This window comes from Mastigoproctus giganteus, chromosome 11 (genome assembly GCF_048544385.1).
Source record: "Mastigoproctus giganteus isolate SK-2022 chromosome 11, ASM4854438v1, whole genome shotgun sequence".
NCBI classification, from domain to species: domain Eukaryota; kingdom Metazoa; phylum Arthropoda; class Arachnida; order Uropygi; family Thelyphonidae; genus Mastigoproctus; species Mastigoproctus giganteus.
The window spans coordinates 120,074,476-120,093,666 of NC_143585.1; the positions used below are offsets into that span (position 1 = coordinate 120,074,476).

The 19,191-nt window shown below is 37.7% G+C and overlaps 1 protein-coding gene across 1 annotated transcript in view; it reads left to right on the top strand.

Moving 5' to 3' along the window:
- The window catches only part of LOC150078389 (torsin-1A-like), a 104,771-nt gene that overhangs the window by 45,126 nt on the left and 40,454 nt on the right, over window positions 1-19,191 (top strand). Inside the window, exon 4 of the mRNA XM_090384726.1 lies at window positions 2,689-2,813. Coding sequence (XP_090240852.1) covers window positions 2,689-2,813 — 125 coding nt within the window. The remainder of the gene's footprint in view (window positions 1-2,688; window positions 2,814-19,191) is intronic.

The window sequence follows — 19,191 nt, forward strand, 5'->3', positions numbered from 1 at the left end:
ATCCAATCGATTGTCTTTTACGTATAATAAATATTTTAAATTTAGATCCTTTTATTGACATTCATTATTTTTCATACAGCCATACATTAATTCTTAGGCTTCTGTTTATACTCTGGGATGACAACATAGTCAGAGGAGTTCAAAAGATAGAGAGAATACAAGGAACAGCACTGACTTCATTATAGCTTTGTAAATATAGTGTATTATAACTTCATTATTTTTATTTTTATAGCTTTGTGTTTTAAGCAACTTTAAAATGTATTCAAATTTTGTAAATGTTCTTTCAGAATTTTAATTAGTGAATCATTTATATTTTATATTATTGTCTTTACATAGTGCTTTAGCTTTTACATTATTCAGTATTTATTTCATATTTATTTAATGTTAGAGTTTTAGCATTTATGTTTTATTGACAGTTTTAGCAGACTGTTTTAACAGGTTTTAAAGTAAAAATGATTGTTCTTATCTATTTTTTGTTTTTATCTTTTATTGTTATATTTTTTCAGTACATTGTAATTGGCGTTTGACCTGTAATGTACAATAAAATTAAAATAAAAAATTGAATCTAGACTTCTCCAAATGAGTGGAAGCAGTGATGGGCTTAAGCAACAGAAATCCATCTATAATTTCCATGAAATTTCAGTTTTGAAATTTCCTAATACCCACCACTTCTTTTAATAAAACTTGTCTATTACATTGTGTGTATTGTAATGTATTTTAAATTGCTCAGTGCATACAGATGAATTTATCCCACAAAGAAATGACTAATTAAAATTTATGATTAAAAAAATAAGTAATTCTGAAAACTTGGTACATATATAGAGAAATACCTCTAATAATATATTAAAATGATTACAAATTAATAAAACTGCAGTACTGTAAGCTATCACAGACAACACTCCGATGGACAGGCATTTGATAGGTTTCAAATGCCTATCCATTCGATGGATAGGCATTTGAAAAGGCCTATAGAAGAATGCCACCAAGTCCAAAGAGTCCAAACGTAACGTATATTGTTCCTAACTCTTTGACACAGAACTTCAAATGCACCTTCAAAAAAACAAAAAGGAGAATAAAATTTAAGTGGAAACATCAACTTAAATTTCCAAAAACATCAGAAATTTCAACTTAATGTGGAACATGACTATTTACCCTCTTCTAAATGTCCCTAAAAGGCAAATCTGTCGGCTTGCACTATTAATTAAATATTTCTTTGTTTAAAGAGTTTTCTAAGATAGTTGTTAAAATGATGTTTACTTTATCAGGAAACAACATTGTTAAGTAAAGTTTGTTGCAAATGGTGAGCAAGTTTTCTCTCAAATCCATGTAGTTCTCAAAGTGCATCAGACATTCAGCTTAGTCAGGATATATAGGCTTGCCTGCCAAAGGCAGGCAGGCAGGCAGGCTAATTAAACTTAGCTTAAGTGCCATGCCTAGATATAAAAAAAAAGTACTATTCATATTAAACTGAAGTCAATGTTTACTCCTGAAGTTAATAGTAGTTACTTCTGATGGACTTTTTAATAACACTGTTACAAGCATTTCTTAGGTTGTCACCCATACATACCACTTCTGATGGATAGTTTATCAGCACATATTTGCATAGCGTACTGAAACATGTTGGTCTGAAACACAGAAATTTTATTTATACCAGCAAACATTTAAGCTACTCGGCATAATTCACAGTTTAAAATGACACGTAAGTTTTTACATATCAAAAGAAACTTGTGTGTTATCAGATAAGAAAATGAGGGATATAAAAGCTTCTGAAATTTGTAAATGGATTATGAGAATTTTAAATGCTTGGGAAGTGATTCTGCATTCACTTGGACTGAAATCCAAGGTTCTATTGAATTTCTGGCAGCTCTAGATGACCACATAAGCATAGACAAGAATATTTTCACTACTGCAGAAGAACGTGAAACTAGAAAAAGGCTGATCATCCCTTATCATGAACAAAGAGAAACGGATGAACAAGGAAGAAAAATATATAAATCTGCCTAATATATGTTACATGTAAACAAGCTTTCAAAGCAATTTCAGTATACTAGAAAGGTTGTTGGTTCAAAAATCCTGATGATAATAGCATGGCAAAATCAGTGGATAAATTCAAAGCTATATATATTCTAGAGACATATATATATATATATATCACTTCTTTTAATATTACTTGCAGAGTAAATGTGTTGTAAATTACACACTGCATCCAGATCAAATCATCCCCCAAAGAAAATGACTCCTTTAAATTCATGATTGAAGAAAACTAGCATGTTTTGAAAGCATATAGAGACAAATACCTCTAATAATATATCGAATTGATTACCCATAAATATGTATACATTCTTCAGCCATTCAAATTCGTCTCTAGCAGTTATTCAAATTCATCTCTAACAGTTTTGAATAGCAAAAAACACAAAGTTTGCAATTATGTATGTAGCAAAATGCCTTCCTCTGATTTTCAAATTAATTTTTACTGCCATCTATTAAAACTGTGTATATTATTAGTTGGAAACACAGATAAGAGATGGCAGCATGTAATGGGGAGATTTCAATATGTAAATTGAATAATTCATACATTATTTGTTACATTATTATAGATACATTATTCATTTATGTATGAAAATTTAGAGATTCATTCAAGTTTCAAGTGTTTTTATTGCTTTTCTTTAATTCATAGTTTTATTGCAGTAATACTGGTGGTCATGATATTAGCAGGTTGACATTTCAGTTCTGGCTAGAGGGTAAAGACAGAACAGAAATTACTCTGAAAGATATGGAACCTCTAATTAACCAGGGAGCATTTAATGAAAAAGGTATGTATACACACCTCTTTGCAAAACATTCAAAACAATTTTGTTGCTGTGTGTTAATTATAGAAAGAAATATGCAAGCAGAATTTTTGTAAAACTCTTCTTATACTGCTGTCAAACAGTGAGTCAAATTGAATTAGGAGAAACAGAATGACAGGAAATGGTGTGCTTTTTGAAAACATTCATTTGATTTTGAGATTTGAATGATCATATATATATTTTCCAAAAACGTTTGTCATATAGTAATCAGTGTTATTAGTTTATATTTCTATTTTGTATGAGCAATTTAAACTAATACATATTAAATTATAATAGCATTATTAACAGCTTTAGGAGTGAGTTCTCTGAACAGGTGTTTGCCTGGAGTAATGTGTTTTCCACTGTGTGGAGTGAGGTGCTTTATGCAATTTTGAAAATTCATAAAAATGAAACTTTGTACATAAATGCCTTTGAATATTAATGTATAATTTTGCGATTGCCCAACATTAGAGTGAAATTGTTAAAAATCAAATCAGAATTTTTTAAAATATTGCAGAAAGGTTCTTGAAAAAGAATACAGATAGGCCCCACTTTAAGATGCTTCAGTTTACGCTGTTTCACATTAACGTCCTTTCAAAATAATAATGGGAAAAAAATGTAAAAAAACAAATATAAAAAGAAAATTTGAAAGTGCAAGCTTAAACGCAGCACAGAAAGTGGGTACTAGACAGTGCTAGTGTCTGTGTCAGTTGCTTTCTCGCGCCTCCGTAGCCAGGTGGGAAGGAGCAGCAGTGTGTAGCACACGCTTCTTGATTAGACCGGGGTTCGAGCCCATCGCTACCAAATACGGAGGGTGCGGAAAGGTCAAGGAATGACCGCCGCATATTCCCGGAGCAATATGGCCTTAGTTGCTAATGCTCCTAAAAAAAAAAACCAAATAACAAATAACAAGTTGCTTTCTCGTCGTCTGCCAGTGTGCACTTGTTGTGAACTGTGCCTGAAATTTTAATAATTTCCTGTTTCATTAGTGCCTTATTATTTTAAATAAATTGTGCAGCCATGTCTTCTAAGCATAGTGGTGAATCTGTGCCTGCACATGTTAAAAAAAGCTGCAAATCTCTAACGATTGAAGTGAAAATGGACATTATTCATTGTAAGGAATCTGGTGAATGGCTTTCAGAGGTGTGCAAGACCTTAAATGTAGTACCTTTTAATGTTACAACCGTTATGAATAATGCTGAGAAGATCAAGCAGTCACATACAGGAATTGTTAATCTAAGCAATTCTAGAACAACTTATTCAACGAGTGAGAAAATGGAGAAGTTATTAGTGCTGTGGATAGATGATATGAACCAAAATAACATTCCTGTAACACAGGCAGTGGTTATGGTAAAGGCTAGGAGCTTGTTCAATGAAATTAATGAAGAATTTGGAGGGGCTAAATCATTTTCGGTTAGCAGGGTCTGGTTTTCCCAGTTCAAAAACAAGACCAGAATTTGCAACGTAAAAATTACTGGTGAGGTGACTAGTGCCGACACTGCAAGTGCTGAAGAATATTCTCCCATATTCCAAAAGTTAATGGATAAAGGCTGCTATGCCACAGACATGGTCTTTAATATTGATAAAATGGGGTTGTACTGGAAGAAGATGCCTGGTAGAATGTACATAGTTTGTGAAGAAAGGTCTGTCCTTGGTTATAAGGCTGGAAAATATCAGCTTTCATTATTTCTGGGTGGTAAGTTAAAGCCGATGTTGGTGTACCATTCAGAGAATCCATGTGTTATGAGGGGCATTGTGAAGACTCGCCTTCCTCTTTTCTGGTGCTGTAATAAAAAGGCATGGGTGACCCAGACCCTTTTTAGTGAATGGTACACTTCATAATTTTTTCCAGAGGTTGTCCAATTTTGCAGCAAACAACTTGCCCAAAAATGTTGTTTTAGTCCTTGACAATGCTCCAAGGACATTCAGCCAACCTTGAAGATATTCCTAACAATGTTCTGAATGTGAAGGTCATTTATTTGCCACCCAACACCACCTCACTTTTGAAGTCAGTGTATCAGGGCATTATTGCGACCTTCAAGGTGTACTATTTGCATGCGACCTTCAAAGGGATTGTCTAGGCAGTGCAGGCATCTAATTCAGTGACTGTGTGGGACTGCTGGAGGTCCTATAGCATCCTTAAGGCAATAAGTAACATTGCTGCAGCCTGGAAAGAAGTGTTGCAATCATGCATGAATGGCATTTGGAAGAAATTTTGGCCTGATGCAGTGTCTTACTTTTTTGAGTGTGAGCCAGTTTCATAAGTGGCTGAAAGCTATGTCACTTGGATGGCTGAGAATATTGGCCTTGACAAGGTTGACATTGATGATATCAGTTAGTTGCTGCAAAGCCATGGTGAGCCTCTTTCAAAGGAGGACTTAGAGGAGCTGGCTAAACAGGATTCTGAGGAGGAAGAGCAGGAGATTGTGCTAATTTAGGACCTTCACCACAAAAACACTTCAATCAGCTTTGCCACAAATACAAACTGGCTGTGAAACTCTGTGACAATGCCCAGACTGTGAACACAGCTCTTCCATCCAAAGAGCTGTTACTAACATATTGAAGTCCTACTACAATATGTTAGAAGAGAGAGAAAGACACAATAGATGTCATTGCTTCAGTTCTTCTTTAAGGCCAAAGAATCTGCAGAACTGGTCGACCCTCCATCGGGCCTATCTCATTAATGCCGCCCCGTTACGCAACTGTCAAAGAAAATCAATAAGAGAGGCTGACAGTGGCATTACTACATACTCCAAAGAGGGCTGTATGGGACACCAAAGAGGGCTGTATGGGACAAAGTACTAAGTTAAATTTTTATTTTATCTATAAATATTATTTATCTCATAATTATAAAATAACCACAAATATTTAATATAAAAACACTTATATTAACTCTTAGGTTCCTTCACTATGAAAATTGAACCATATCTCATTTAAATACTTTGTAAATCAGGGCCGACCTGTATATATAAACATGTATCTTCTGCATATATTTATATATCATTGGATTCAATTTCATCAACTTCTGGATCTGAATTCCAAAGAATTTTAGATTTTGAAGCCAGAATCAGACAATAATGGCCAATAGGTGTGATCATCCTCCTCCTCCTCTAATTTTACGATCAGTTTTTTGCAACCATCTATTATAAACTGCCTCCAATTACTTAGAAACACAGATAACAGATGGCAGCAATTTTTTTTTTTTTTTTTTTTTCATGAAACCCCCAAACACGAAAGGTATCAAAACCTATAGTACTTAGTACCATGCATGGGTTGAAGGAGAAGTATGGGGGGAGGGGGATGCCGTAAACTTTGCTCTAGAGACTAAACATGGGTTTCACCACTTTAAGCCTCCAATAAGCAAAGTGGTGGTATTTCACTGGTTGATGAAAGTCATCTACCACCTATAAAATTGCTGGAGGATTTAAAGATAATTTGTACATAAATAAACACCTTATTTAAAATGCACTTTAAGGAACCTTGAAAAAACACATACATGCATACAATGCAAGAAAGCAAGCTTATGCAGCATTAGCCAAAAAACAAAAACCCTTCCATTTCACCCCTCTGTTCATTCCAAATACCTGTCCAGGTCAGATTTAAATTTATTTAGGCTATCAACTTCCACAACAAAAGATGGAAGTCTTCCACCAATTAACTAACCGCTGGCTGAAGGAAATCTTCCGCACATCTATCCTACAACCGTCTTTCCTCAATTTGAATTTATGTCCTCTCGGGTGATTATTCTGAGCAAGAGGAAGAATCCCATCAGCATTGAGCATGCTCAAACCATTCAAGGCTTTATACACCTCAATCAGATCACCACACAAGTGCCTAGTCTCCAGACACTGTAATCTGCAAAACTTAAGCCTTTCTTTGTAAGATCAACCCTTACTTAATGGACTCCTTTGAATCAAACCTTATTCTTCCATCTTGCAAAAGCTTATCTGTATTATTCAGCTCCCTTGTAATAGTTGGTAAGGAAGCTATTTCCCTTATTAAACTTGAAGGAGAGTATTGGAGCCGCTCAATCTGAAACTTCTTTAGGGGGGGGATAGTCCATCAAAATGATGGTGTTCCCAACCCCTCCTCCAAAATATCAGCATAGAAGTGTGGAGTCACTCTATCTTTAGGGAGGCACAGCTAAAGCTTTACAGCTAATCTCATCTGGGTATCTAGACAATTTAGTCTAGTAGCTGTTATCCTCCCAAGTACCAACTGATGGTAAAACCTTGGTATCGAATAGGTTCAGAGGATAAACAGCCTTTGCTGGGGATTGAGTGGGCAGTTTTTATCCTCATCAGCAGGTCACCCAGGGAAGCACTGACTGACACCTTACCCATTGGAGTGAAAGCCATCGAAAGATACTTCCAGGTACTCATTATAGTTCCAGAGGTAAGTCTGGATTCTCCAATTAAGAAGTTGCAAGACTCTACCTTCACCATCTTTTCACACCCTGAACTAACCAACGACAGGGTCCACAACTTTTCCATAATCCTTAAACCTCTCTTGTTACAGAAAGCAGAAGTCCACTCCAAAAGGCATTACAGTCCTTCAGACGTTGATGCAGGCAGGATGAGGTCATCAGTGAATGTGATTGAATTGATCCTGGAGAATCCAGCATCAAACCCAATATGTCCTTGCAAATCTGAAAATAAAGTGTCTAACACCAAGGTAAAAAGCAAAGGTGACAAAGGATCACCCAGTCTAACCCCATTAGTGTGGTGTAAGGCCACACTGACTACAAAACATCATACTTTTAGAGCAGAATCATTGAAACAACATAATGTACTTTATGAAGGACTTTGGAAGTTTTCTCTTCAATGCATTAACTATTGCAGTATTCCAAGCAGTAGGAAGACATTCTCCACAACTCTGTCTGCTGGAAGGAAAGCCTGTTGCTGCAGATCTAACTTGATAATAGTCTTCATCCTCTTAACAAGGATCTTGTGGTAGGTGCGTAACAGCACTGATGCAAGTGATAGGATGGAAGTGTGTAGGGTTTCTGGAGTTTACCTTCTTCAAGATGAAGATGATATAGGAACATCAATTAAACTAACAGGTCTGTCATTACTTGTGCCACTCTGTGATCACCCTTTGTGAATTGGGGATACATTTGCACTTCTCCAGTCCATGGGGGCATCCCCTAAGTCCAAGGATGCTCTCATAATTATGGCTAAGGGTTTGCTTACTTCCTTTGCTGCCTCCCTTAATATAACTGGATAGATCCCATTCACTCCAGTTGCCTTTCTTATGTATAACTTCAACAATTTCTCCTCCACTTTCCTCTCAGTTATTACAATGCCATTTAGCTCCCTATTAGAGTTAGAAAAACTTCTGGCCTTCACTGCTCTCAAGAATTCCTCATTGTGAATGTAGATGCAGAAAACTCATTTTGTTAGCTACCTGAGCAGGATCATTAACAGTCAAACCATCAATAACAAATGGACCAAATGATTCATCCCCTTCCTTCTAGAGTTTACATAAGTAAAGAAGTTTACTTATGTAAACTTTTCTGTTTTTCTTTGCATCCTTTCCCAAAGATTTCTTGTAATCTGCCTTTGTCAGCCTAACCTCCTTTGTGACTTGATTACAGACTAGTTTATATCCACCATAGTCTTCTGTGTTGCCTGATAATTTATATGCATCCCAAGCATTTTTATTCTCTACCACTAGTCTCATTAGTTCATCTTACATCACTTAAATCTTGAATAATATTTCTTAGTTGGTATGAAAAGCCTAGTAGCTTCTGAGATTACTTCCTTGAATGCTTCCCATTTAGAATTTGATGTTGGTAACATCATCAGTTGGTCCCACTGTATAGAATTTAAAAACTGTCTGAGACCACCATAGTCACCTTTACAAAAGCAAAAAACCCTTCCTTTTACCCCTGATGGTGGTTACATCCTTAAGTAAATTTCACATCAGTATTCTAATCACTGCCACCTATTGGTTCCTTTATCTGCAGATTCTTAATGCATGAATAATCACTGCTGATAATCAGATCAAGAGTATTACTCCCTCTGGTTGCCTGTCGAACATGCTGCTATAGAAAACAATCATCCAATAAATCCACAAAAGTCTTGCTAGTGTGTGAGTGACCAATGCACAAGTTCCAGTCAATATCTGGAAAGTTAAAATCCCCATTATAAGACATTCTGACTTACTGGCCCACTCTATTTCTCTGTACAATTGTTTGTTGTACTCATCAGAGTCATTAGGCCTATAACACTCCTACTCTCATTTTTGCTTTCCCAGTGCTTATTTCACACCAAATAGACTCAACGCTGCATTGACCACCCATGTCAACTGGATGCACTTGTTTCCTAACTAACAGCATAATCCCCCCTCCTATCCTGTCTGTCTTTTTTGTATACATTGTACTCCCCAAATTCAAATTCTGCATTCCTTATATCTGTGTGGTGCCAGTTATCATACATTCCAACAATATCTGCCTTTGATGCCTTGACCAGCACTTCAGATTCATCAAATTTATTTACTGTACTCCTAGCATTGGTGTACTTGCAAGTATATATGCACCTGTTCTTAATCTTACCCAAACACAGCCCATGTATATACTTGTTCCATGATGACTACCATCAGTTCTACTTGCTTCCCAGGCTCATTCCAATAGAATCAGTGCAAGAATCACTTTCGTTGCACAGAAATGTGGATTCTCACTTTCCCAGATATGAATGTTGTGTTGATTATTTATTTATTTATTTATTTGTTATTTGGTTTTTTTTTTTAGGAGCATTAGCAACTAAGACCATATTGCTCCGCTGTGTTGATTCATTTTACCTTTGAGATGGAATAGGGCTTCATCAGTAAACACTAATCTGTTCATGAAATTTTCAACAGCATCTCACAGTTCTTGGATTCTTCTTCAAGATGAGTGTTTCCATTTACAATGGGTTTCCTCAGCCTACAAGTTATTTCTTGTTAGGAATTTTTTCCCGCCATAAAGTGCGGTTCAAGGTGTCTTGGTCAGTTAAGCCTCGGGCTGTCATGCACTCCTGTACTCCATCCATCCATGTCCTCCTAGGTCTTCCTCTTCTCCTTCTTCCAGGAGGTATCCATTCTAGGATAGCCTTTGGATATCTGTTTTCTTGCATCCGTTTTACATGTCCATACCATGTTAGACTCTTTTCTTTGATGGTGTCAATAATAGTCTTTTTCACTTCCATTTTTTTCCCTTATGTCTTCATTCCATTTTCTGTCTCTTCTATAAGTTCCTGCTGAGCGTCTCCAAAAATCCATTTCTGTGGAGAGCAATTTGTTTTCCGCTCGCCTATTCAGTGTCCAGGTTTCTGCTCCGTACAATAGAAGACTTTGTACAATCGTTTGAAATATAAGTTTCTTTGTTTTATTTAGGATATTTTTGCTCCACAGAACAGAGTTTAACATGCTGATAGCCTTTCTGCCGTCTGTAATTCTCTTATTGATCTCTGCTTGAGATGATCCATCACTTTGTAAGATTGATCCCAAATATTTGAATTTATCGACTTGTTTGATTTTAAAACCTGCAATATTTAGAACGTGTCCTGGCCCTGAAGACAACATTTCAGTCTAAAATTGATTTTTAGACCCTATTGTTTATATTCCTCAAACAATTGACGACATGCGTACTTTGCATCTTCTAAGTCTTGTGCTATCACCGCCTGATCATCTGCAAAAAGTAAATTGTGAATATAGGTGTTCTTATTAATCGGCAATCCCATTTTATTACATTTTTTTGACCAGGATCTTAGGCAAATGTCGATATAAATTTTGAAAAGTGTTGGTGACATGCAACAACCCTTCTAATAAGCCTTTTGAAGTGTGGAATTCAGGTGAAAAAGCTGATCCCACTTTAATTCTGCATCTATTATTCCTGTAAATTGCCTTAATAATGTTAATCAGTTGTCCATCAATATTTACCTCTTTCAGTGCTTCCCATAAGAGTTTTCTTGGAACACTGTCTTATGCCTTTTCAAGGTCAATGAAAATCATAAAGTTTTTTTCCCTTTTGATTGGCATTTTTCAAGGATCTGTCGTATTGGTGAGATATGATCTATACATGACCTCCCAGCTGAAAAACCACTTTGTTCTTCTGATACCTCGATTCGGACTTCTAAATGGTTCCTGATCCATTTTCCAAGAATCTTTAACAGCGGGTTCAGGACGCATATTCCTTTGTAATTTGAACAGCTTTTCCAATCGCCCTTATAAATTGATGTAATATATCCTGTTATCATTTCTTTCGGTATTTCTTCTCCTCTCAGTATACTATTTAACAGTTTTTATATCAGAACAGCCACTCCTCTTCCTCCATATTTCAGAAGTTCCATGTAAACTCCTCCAGGTCCAGGTGATTTGCCATTCCTTCCTTCCTTTAGCAGGAGTTCCACTTCCCTAATAGAAACTTTTAAGCCCAAGTCTTCTACACCAAAATCCTCCATCATCTTGAACTCCTCCCGGTCTTCTTTTAAAAGTCCTTCATAGTACTCCGTCCAGTCTTTCAAAGGTATTAATTGGAAACCAGCATTGTGTTTATTCTATTTTCTCCAGTCTTTAAGGACCTTCCACTATTCTGCTGATTGCTTGAAGCCCAATTTGCTATTAATAGTTGCGCATTTCCTTTCCCATTCTCCATTTTTCGCTTCTACTACCAACCGATTGGCTATTTTCTTTTTTTCAACATAAATGTTCATATATGCATCATTCCTATCACCCAGCCATTTCTGATATGCAAGTTTCTTTTCCTCTACAGCAGCTCTTACTTTCTCTGTAATCCAGATCTTTTTTGGTCCTTGGCTCTTCTTTTTGCCTAGGATTTCATGAGCTATTTTTTTTTAACAGTATTTTTTAAATATTCGTAGATTTGTTCAGTATTACCTTTTATCTCTATGTTAATTGCAGCATCCAGTCTCTGGGTGAAGTTGTTTCTAATGCTGTTGTCCTGGAGTAGGTCAATGTTAAATTGATCCGCTTGTAGCATTTCTTCTTCCCTGCATTGTTGGTTATCCACACATATTTTCTTAATCCAGTTCCACCTCAGTGTTGTTTTAACAAGAAAATGGTCAGATCCACATTCAGCTCCTGTATAAACTCTGACATCTTTCAATACATATGTCCCTGAATGTTTTGAAATAATGTAATCTATAACTGATCTAATTTGTCTTGTCTCCTGTGACCAAGTATATTTATGGATATCCTTGTGTTGGAAAAATGTGTTGTTTATTCTCAAGTCAAACTGTTCACAAAGATTGCATAGTCTATCTCCGTTGTCATTCCTCTCTTTCTCTCCAAATCTTCCAAAAACTTTGCTATTTTGTTCAGTTCCTACTCTTGCATTGAAATCTCCCATTAGAAATATCTCTTTGTTCTTAGGAATTTTTTCTATTAGTTCTCTCAGATCCTCCCAAAATTCATCCTTCAAGGTATCGGCGGTGTCATTAGTCAGGGCATATATTCCCAAAATACATATTTCTCTCCCGTACATTTTCAGTTACAATGAGATCATTCTTTCATTAATAAATTGCCAGTTTTTGATGTTGTGTCTCAATTTCTTTTTAACAGCAATAGAAACTCCTGCTCTTGCTCTTTCACTCTTACAGTTCTTGGATGTCACAACAAAATTCGTACCTAGAAACTTTGTCGCGTAGTTTTAGGGCTTGTAACAAACAAATTTTGTAAGTAAGCTGGAGATTTGCCTTCTGACAATACACCAAACACTGTGGAACCCAAGCTCTCTACTGGCCTTGTTAGTCAATTTTCGAGGACTCCTGTGATATGCCTCCTGCACACGTTCTACATTCACGTCTTCCACGCTTGGATGACCTGTGCTTCTGCCCTTGCAGATGTATCCACACTCCGCGAACTGTCCATACCACTTAATGATGGAGTCTCAAGTTGGTGGATTTCTGTGAAATTTTGTTTTGAATAATCACTGCACTGAAACACTTGATTTTGTTTCATGATAACACAGCACAAAATTATTTCTCCACAGGTGATGCTATTTTGAATGCAGTGCTGTCTTTATTTGAAAAAAAATAATAAAAGCATGACACATTTATTCATCATCAGGACTCAAAGCTTGAACCAGAAGTAGAAATTGTTCTTTAATTATGATTTCTGTTATAGATCTTTAGTACCTGTAATAGGCCTGCAACTCTTGATTTGATGAAGAGCCCACGTAATCATTACCATCTCTTGCATTGCTAAGTAGTTTCTTCTTCTTCTTAATCAGAAGTTCATCTAGTCCTTCATTATCTGATCCTTCTTCCTTAGCAGAAGCCTTAATGACATCTACAGCAATTTCTTTCTCTATTAACTGCCTAAATCAGTCTCATTCATCCAGCCTTGTACATTTTCTTTTATGTTCTTGGTCTTTCTAGCTGTCCTGAGCAGTCTAAAAGTTGTCTAGCTCAAATCCTTCAAATCAATGTTGCCATCTCTGCCATACAAAAGTTTCCTTTTTAATGTTCCTCTGTGCATTGGTACAGTTTAAAATAACAGACTTAATATTGTACGACCTAATATTTTTCAGTATTCTTCTTTCTCTTGTGTCCTCTTCTTCATCCAGCATTACCATCACCTCATCAAGAAATTAGCACTTGTAGAGCCTCTTGCGGTCCAAAATCCAGTGGCTGTAATAAGGAAGCTGTGTTGAGTGGCAAAGCTAAGCACTTTATTTTGCCATCCTTGTTGGGCAGATAAGAATAGATTGCAGTGTCTGCATGAGCAGAGGCATTGTCAAGAATCAGAAGTGCCATAATCTGGTCAGCCAACAATTGTAAGGCTTCTTCCTAATACCCTCTGACTTTGGGAACAAAGTGCTTGTGAACCCAGTAATCTTGTGGGTGAACCAATCATTCTGCAAGCTCTAGTAGGCAACAGGTAATGTGTGCATGAAATTTTCTACTACCCTTTATTTCTTAGCCACCACAACAGACTTAAGTTGATGGATCCCTCCTGCATTGGACAGAGAAGTGCAGACAATTTCTCTTTGCTCTTTTTCTGCCTGGTGTTGACTGTCCTGTGAGCAGCTTGTATTTCTAGCAGAGCATGCCAAAACCGCTGTTTCACAGCATTATATATTTTAGAATGACACAGACCTGATTGTGTTGTTATTTCATTAAGTTTTTTTCCTATTTGGCCCAACACTTTCAACTCTCCTTAGGGCATAACCACAAATTTTTCTGTTAATGATATTGTGCCTTTGTTTAAACTGCCAGAGCCACCTGATGTGCAATTCAAAATGTTTTGCATACTTTTCTGCTGCTGCTTGTAGCTTAATGCCATGCATGCCAACACCATTGGGTCATTGCTGCAAATACCACTAATATACTGGTTTTATCAAATACCACATCAAATTTTAAACTAAGTTCCTTTATTGCTACTTTTCATTTTTTAATGTCTGATGCTGTCTTCAAGTTTAATTCTTCAACTTTTTTCTTCCAAAAACACCTTTTTTTTTCCAAGTTGTACAATCACTTTCAATTTTTTAGTTACAGTTAAAGTAACATTTTTTCTGTTTACACCACTTTTTTGACTGTTTAAGATCCATAATTAAATTAAAATATTTTAACATAAATAATAGAGCACAAATGCACGTCTGCTCTGAACATTCACATGTCATAGAGCCAACAACAACACTGAAGAAAACGTTGAGAGGAAAAGCTGTCATGTTATAAGTAGTTATAAAGTTTGTCTCTATCATGCATGTATACTTGCGTGTACACTAATGCTAGGAGTTTAGTAAATAAATTTGATGAATTTGAATTGCCGGTCAAGACATCAAAGGCGGAAGATATTGTTGGGATATCAGAGACATGGTGTCCCACAGATATAAACAGTGTAGAATTGGAATTTGGGGAGTACAATGTGTACAGAAAGCATAGACAGGATAGCAAGGGAGGAGGGGGTTATGCTGTTAGTTAAGAAATGCATAAAATCTAAGGAAGTGCATCCAGTTGACATGAGTGGACAGTGTGATGTTCAATTTTTTTTTTTTTTTTTTTTTCGGTTATGTTCTTTTCCGGTGCCGATATGTAAACGTTTATTCTTCCATAATGCTGATACTGTTGAAGGAGACAAAGAAAATTTTTTACACACTTCAACATTGTTTGCACCATGTTCTAACTCACGAATAATTTCGACTTTTTCGCAAATCAAGCGACACTTTCTTTTGTTAGTAGACATGTTTCCAAAGGAAGGGTTCATTTCTAACTGATTTTACTTTAAAATAACAGTAAAGTGATCTGCATACAAAGTTCTTAGAAGTCCCGAGATAAATTTTTGGTTCAGTGAATACAGAACAATCTGTAAATAGGGTAATGTGACAAGCGGAATGCCAATGCACTGTTGTATGGGCCCAGAAGGGCAAGGTCATAAACCGGCCGCTAATTTGATGTGGGTGGTCATAAAAGCTAAGTAGCCCCTTTCACTTTTGTCTGTTCCAAGAAATCCTGAGCAGTTAAGAATGTTTACATAGCTACCAAAATTTGTATGGTATATCCATGTAATACACTTGTTATAACAGTGAGCGATTGTATGGGAATATGCATAAATTAAAATCATTGGCTTTTTTGCTCATTACAGCCGTGATCTCATTATTTCCATGCTCGTTATAACCAAGTTCAACTATATCTGTAAAAAAAGTGTGTATTGTCTGCATGTAGGCAAAAGGTGAATGACAGGCTGATATAAATGTTTTGTGTCTTTGTATATGGACAGTTCCCCCCTCCGTATTTGACTGCAGTGGGGCAACTTGCACTGTACCCCCCCTTCTCCTATTATGGTGAATCCTCTCGAGGGCTTGGCATGAGATGCTGACACTAGTTTCAACTGGTTTGACTGATGTGTGATTAGGTACCAATAGCCTGATTGCACCCCCCCCCCCCGTCCCCTGTGTAGGGCACTCTGATCTTGTGACTTTATTACCACATCTCACCCCCCCCAAACTTTCTCCTAGTGGGCGCTATCACCCTAAAAACTTTATGCTGCTCTTAAGAGACACCCCCCCCCGAGGAGGGTGGGTTGCCTCCCCACAGGAGTGTCCCTCTCTCTCCTTAGCTTCTAACTTCTGGTGGAAGCTTTTCCTATCATCCAACATCTTTGCTTTCACCTATTATCACCCCCATATTCCCTTCCAGTTAAAATTTTCTGGGAGATTCTGTTTTTATGGGAGATTCAGAGGGCACAACAAATATAAATCACTTTTTATTATTTTTTTAGAAATCAACACACAACAAGGATTACTTTCTTTTTTAGCTCAATGTACAAGTTATCATACATCCCTGTGACAGATCATGTGGAAGACCACTATCAGTAGCCTCAACAAAAATTATTACTGAAAAATGTTCAATTCCAATCAGCAGCACTAGAAAACTTCTAAAAATTGGTGTGCTAGATACAGAAATCCATACTGAAAGTACTAAATGCATTCATAACTAGTATGGCATCATGATGTGGAACAAGCACGAGGAACGATCTCAAACAACCGAGCAATGTCCAAAATGATTCAAACAATGAGTGTGACGATTAAAATGGACAGAATAATAACATATATGTTAAGTTGCAAGCATATTAGGTAACTAGGCTAATAGAATTAACACCTTTAACCCACAGAACCGCCTCAAATCCTCAGAATTGCCATACTCTGTGAAATGCTGATATCTGCCACAAACAGCTTATTTCAGCTCATCTCACAGATGCCTAAAGAGTTAAGATCTGGTGACTGCATGGGCAGTATGTTTCTGTAGATAAACCTGGTTGACAAAAATGTTTAAAGAGGTTGTGCCATCCAGGAGTTGATCCATTAGTATCAGAAGATAAAAGTGTGCCACACGAACACTCCCCCACACAATTGAACTTCCACCACCACGAATAGGTCATGACTTTTAATCTATTCCTGGTGGATCCATCATCCTGCATTGTGGATACCTGGAATGACAGACCCGCTTATTTCATGCTGCTGTCACCATATCCTGATTCTACCTCAGCACGGAACAGATTCAGCTGTCTTGTATTATTGTTGCAGGCTCCAGAGTTTCCCCATTCTCAATTCATAAGGAAGGAGGTGCCAAGCAACAATCAGTAAGTACCACATCTGGTGAACTATAGGGATAGATAACATCCACATCTATTGGTACAAGAAATTCAGCTGCAAATACAGGCATATAGTGGAGCACTTTGCCCAGATGGTAAGCATCCTGACACAATCCCAGAGTCTTTTTTTTTTTTTTTTGTTAGTTGTTGGTGCATCAGCTTCTATGGCCATATAATATAATAATGCACCTCCCAAAGTTTTTGCATTTTACTGTGATCCAAGCCCAAGGCGGGATTTGAACCTGCGACCTTCGAGTTGCCAGGCAGGCACTTTACCCACCTGGCAAGCCCGGTCGGCCATCCCAGAGTCACTGACTCAAGGAATCACCTATCTGAAGGCTAAGGATAAAGACACCACAAACCAGGCAAAGTACAGACCAATAACCTGTCTCCCAACAATGTACAAGATACCAACCATTTGCACAGCTAAGAAGATATCAGACCACTTGGAGAGCCAGAACATCATGTGCTTGCCCATGATAACAGACTTCGAGGACAGAATTCGTGGGGTTCCTGGGTAATGTGACACTGACACCCCTCTTGCTAGTGGACAAACCCAGCGCTTGGCAAGTATATAGGCACACTGTATCCACATAGACAATAATTTGATGTCAGTATGGATAAATGTTGTGAGTTAACCGACTTTGAAAGAGGGATGATAGTAGGTACCTGACGCATGGTCACTCTATCGCGGAGGCGGTACAGAAATTGCACTATCCCCGTTCAACAGTATCAAGAGTGTATCGGGAATACGCTCTGGAATAACATCTCATCATGGACAGTGCTGTGGGCGGAGAAAGGTGGTGGATGAACTTGGCTTTTGGCGTATGTCTTGTTTCAGCCAACCGGAAAGTGACAGTGGCACAAATCACCACCAGCTTCAATCAGGGAGGTGCCAGAAATGTCGCCACCAAGACCATCAGCCGATCATTAGCTGCAATAGGTTATGGGAGCCGCCGACCCACCAGAGTCCTATTCTATCCCCATGATACAGGACTCTATGCCTCAACTGGGCAAAACATCGGCACTGGACCTTGGATGATTGGAGATGGGTCTCCTGGTCTGATGAGTTATTTCGAGCAGACAGGAGGGTATGTATCTGGTGGAAACCACATGAAGCTGTGCACCTGTCATCTCAACAACATTATCGACCATCCACCTGTTCAGGCAGGTGGATGGTCGGTAATGGTCTGGGGTGTGTTCAATTGGCACATGTTGGGACCTCTGGTATGTTTAGATGCATCTCTGAATGGTACTGGTTGTGTCCATCCTTGCAGACTATCTGCATCCCTTCATGGTCATCATGCACCCACAGGACTCTTCCAGCAGAACAATGCGCCTCCCCTCAGAGCCATTTTGACTAGAACATGGTTTGAAGAGCATTCCACAGACCATTGAATGGCCTCCCTGTTCACCAGACATGAACCCTCTTTATCATCTTTGTGATGCTGTGGAAAAGTCCGTTTGAGCTTTGGATACTCCACCCAGGAATGCGACGGAATTATGGACAGTGGTGCAGCAAGCATGGATGGAAATACTAGTGGAACGCTTTCATGAACTAGTGGACTCAATGCCTCTCCATGTGACTACCCTTATCCGGAGAAAAGATGGGGGCTTACCCGTTAATAGGTAGGTATCCCATGGTGTCTGTCCACTCTGTGTAAGCAGATGAGAAAAGGATGCAAGGAGCATTTGACCATTAATGCTGCAGTTGAACAAACCTACAAGAATCACCGCAACCTGTACACAGTCTACATTGATTACTGCAAGGCCTTTGACTCTGTACCCCATAGCTGGCTGATAGAGACACTGAAGATCTATAAAGTCAGCCTGACGCTGACACTTCCTTGAAGCAACCATAGTGTAGTGAAGGACCAGCATCAAGGTCAAGAAGATCGCGACTGACTGATACCCATCAGAAGAGGAATCTTCCAGGGTAATGCCCTGAACCCACTATGGTTCTGTCTAGCACTCAACCCATGCTGAATACCAACAATACACGTTGGAGGAACGTGTGAATGCCTTATTTTAATAGTGGTATAACTCCACTTTTTATAAAATTGGAGTTAATCACAGTTTCAGAATCACTGATGACCATTCTATTTATTTTGTAAGGGATATAAAGCTCCAGTATAATTTTTTCACCAGTAGAGTGCAGCACAATGTAAGCTAGTTAGTGAAACTTCAATGTGAGTTATGTTAATAGTGGTACAACTCCTGTTGTGAGTGCTGCTTAAAAAAGAATGAGTAATTTAATTGCGATTAGTGA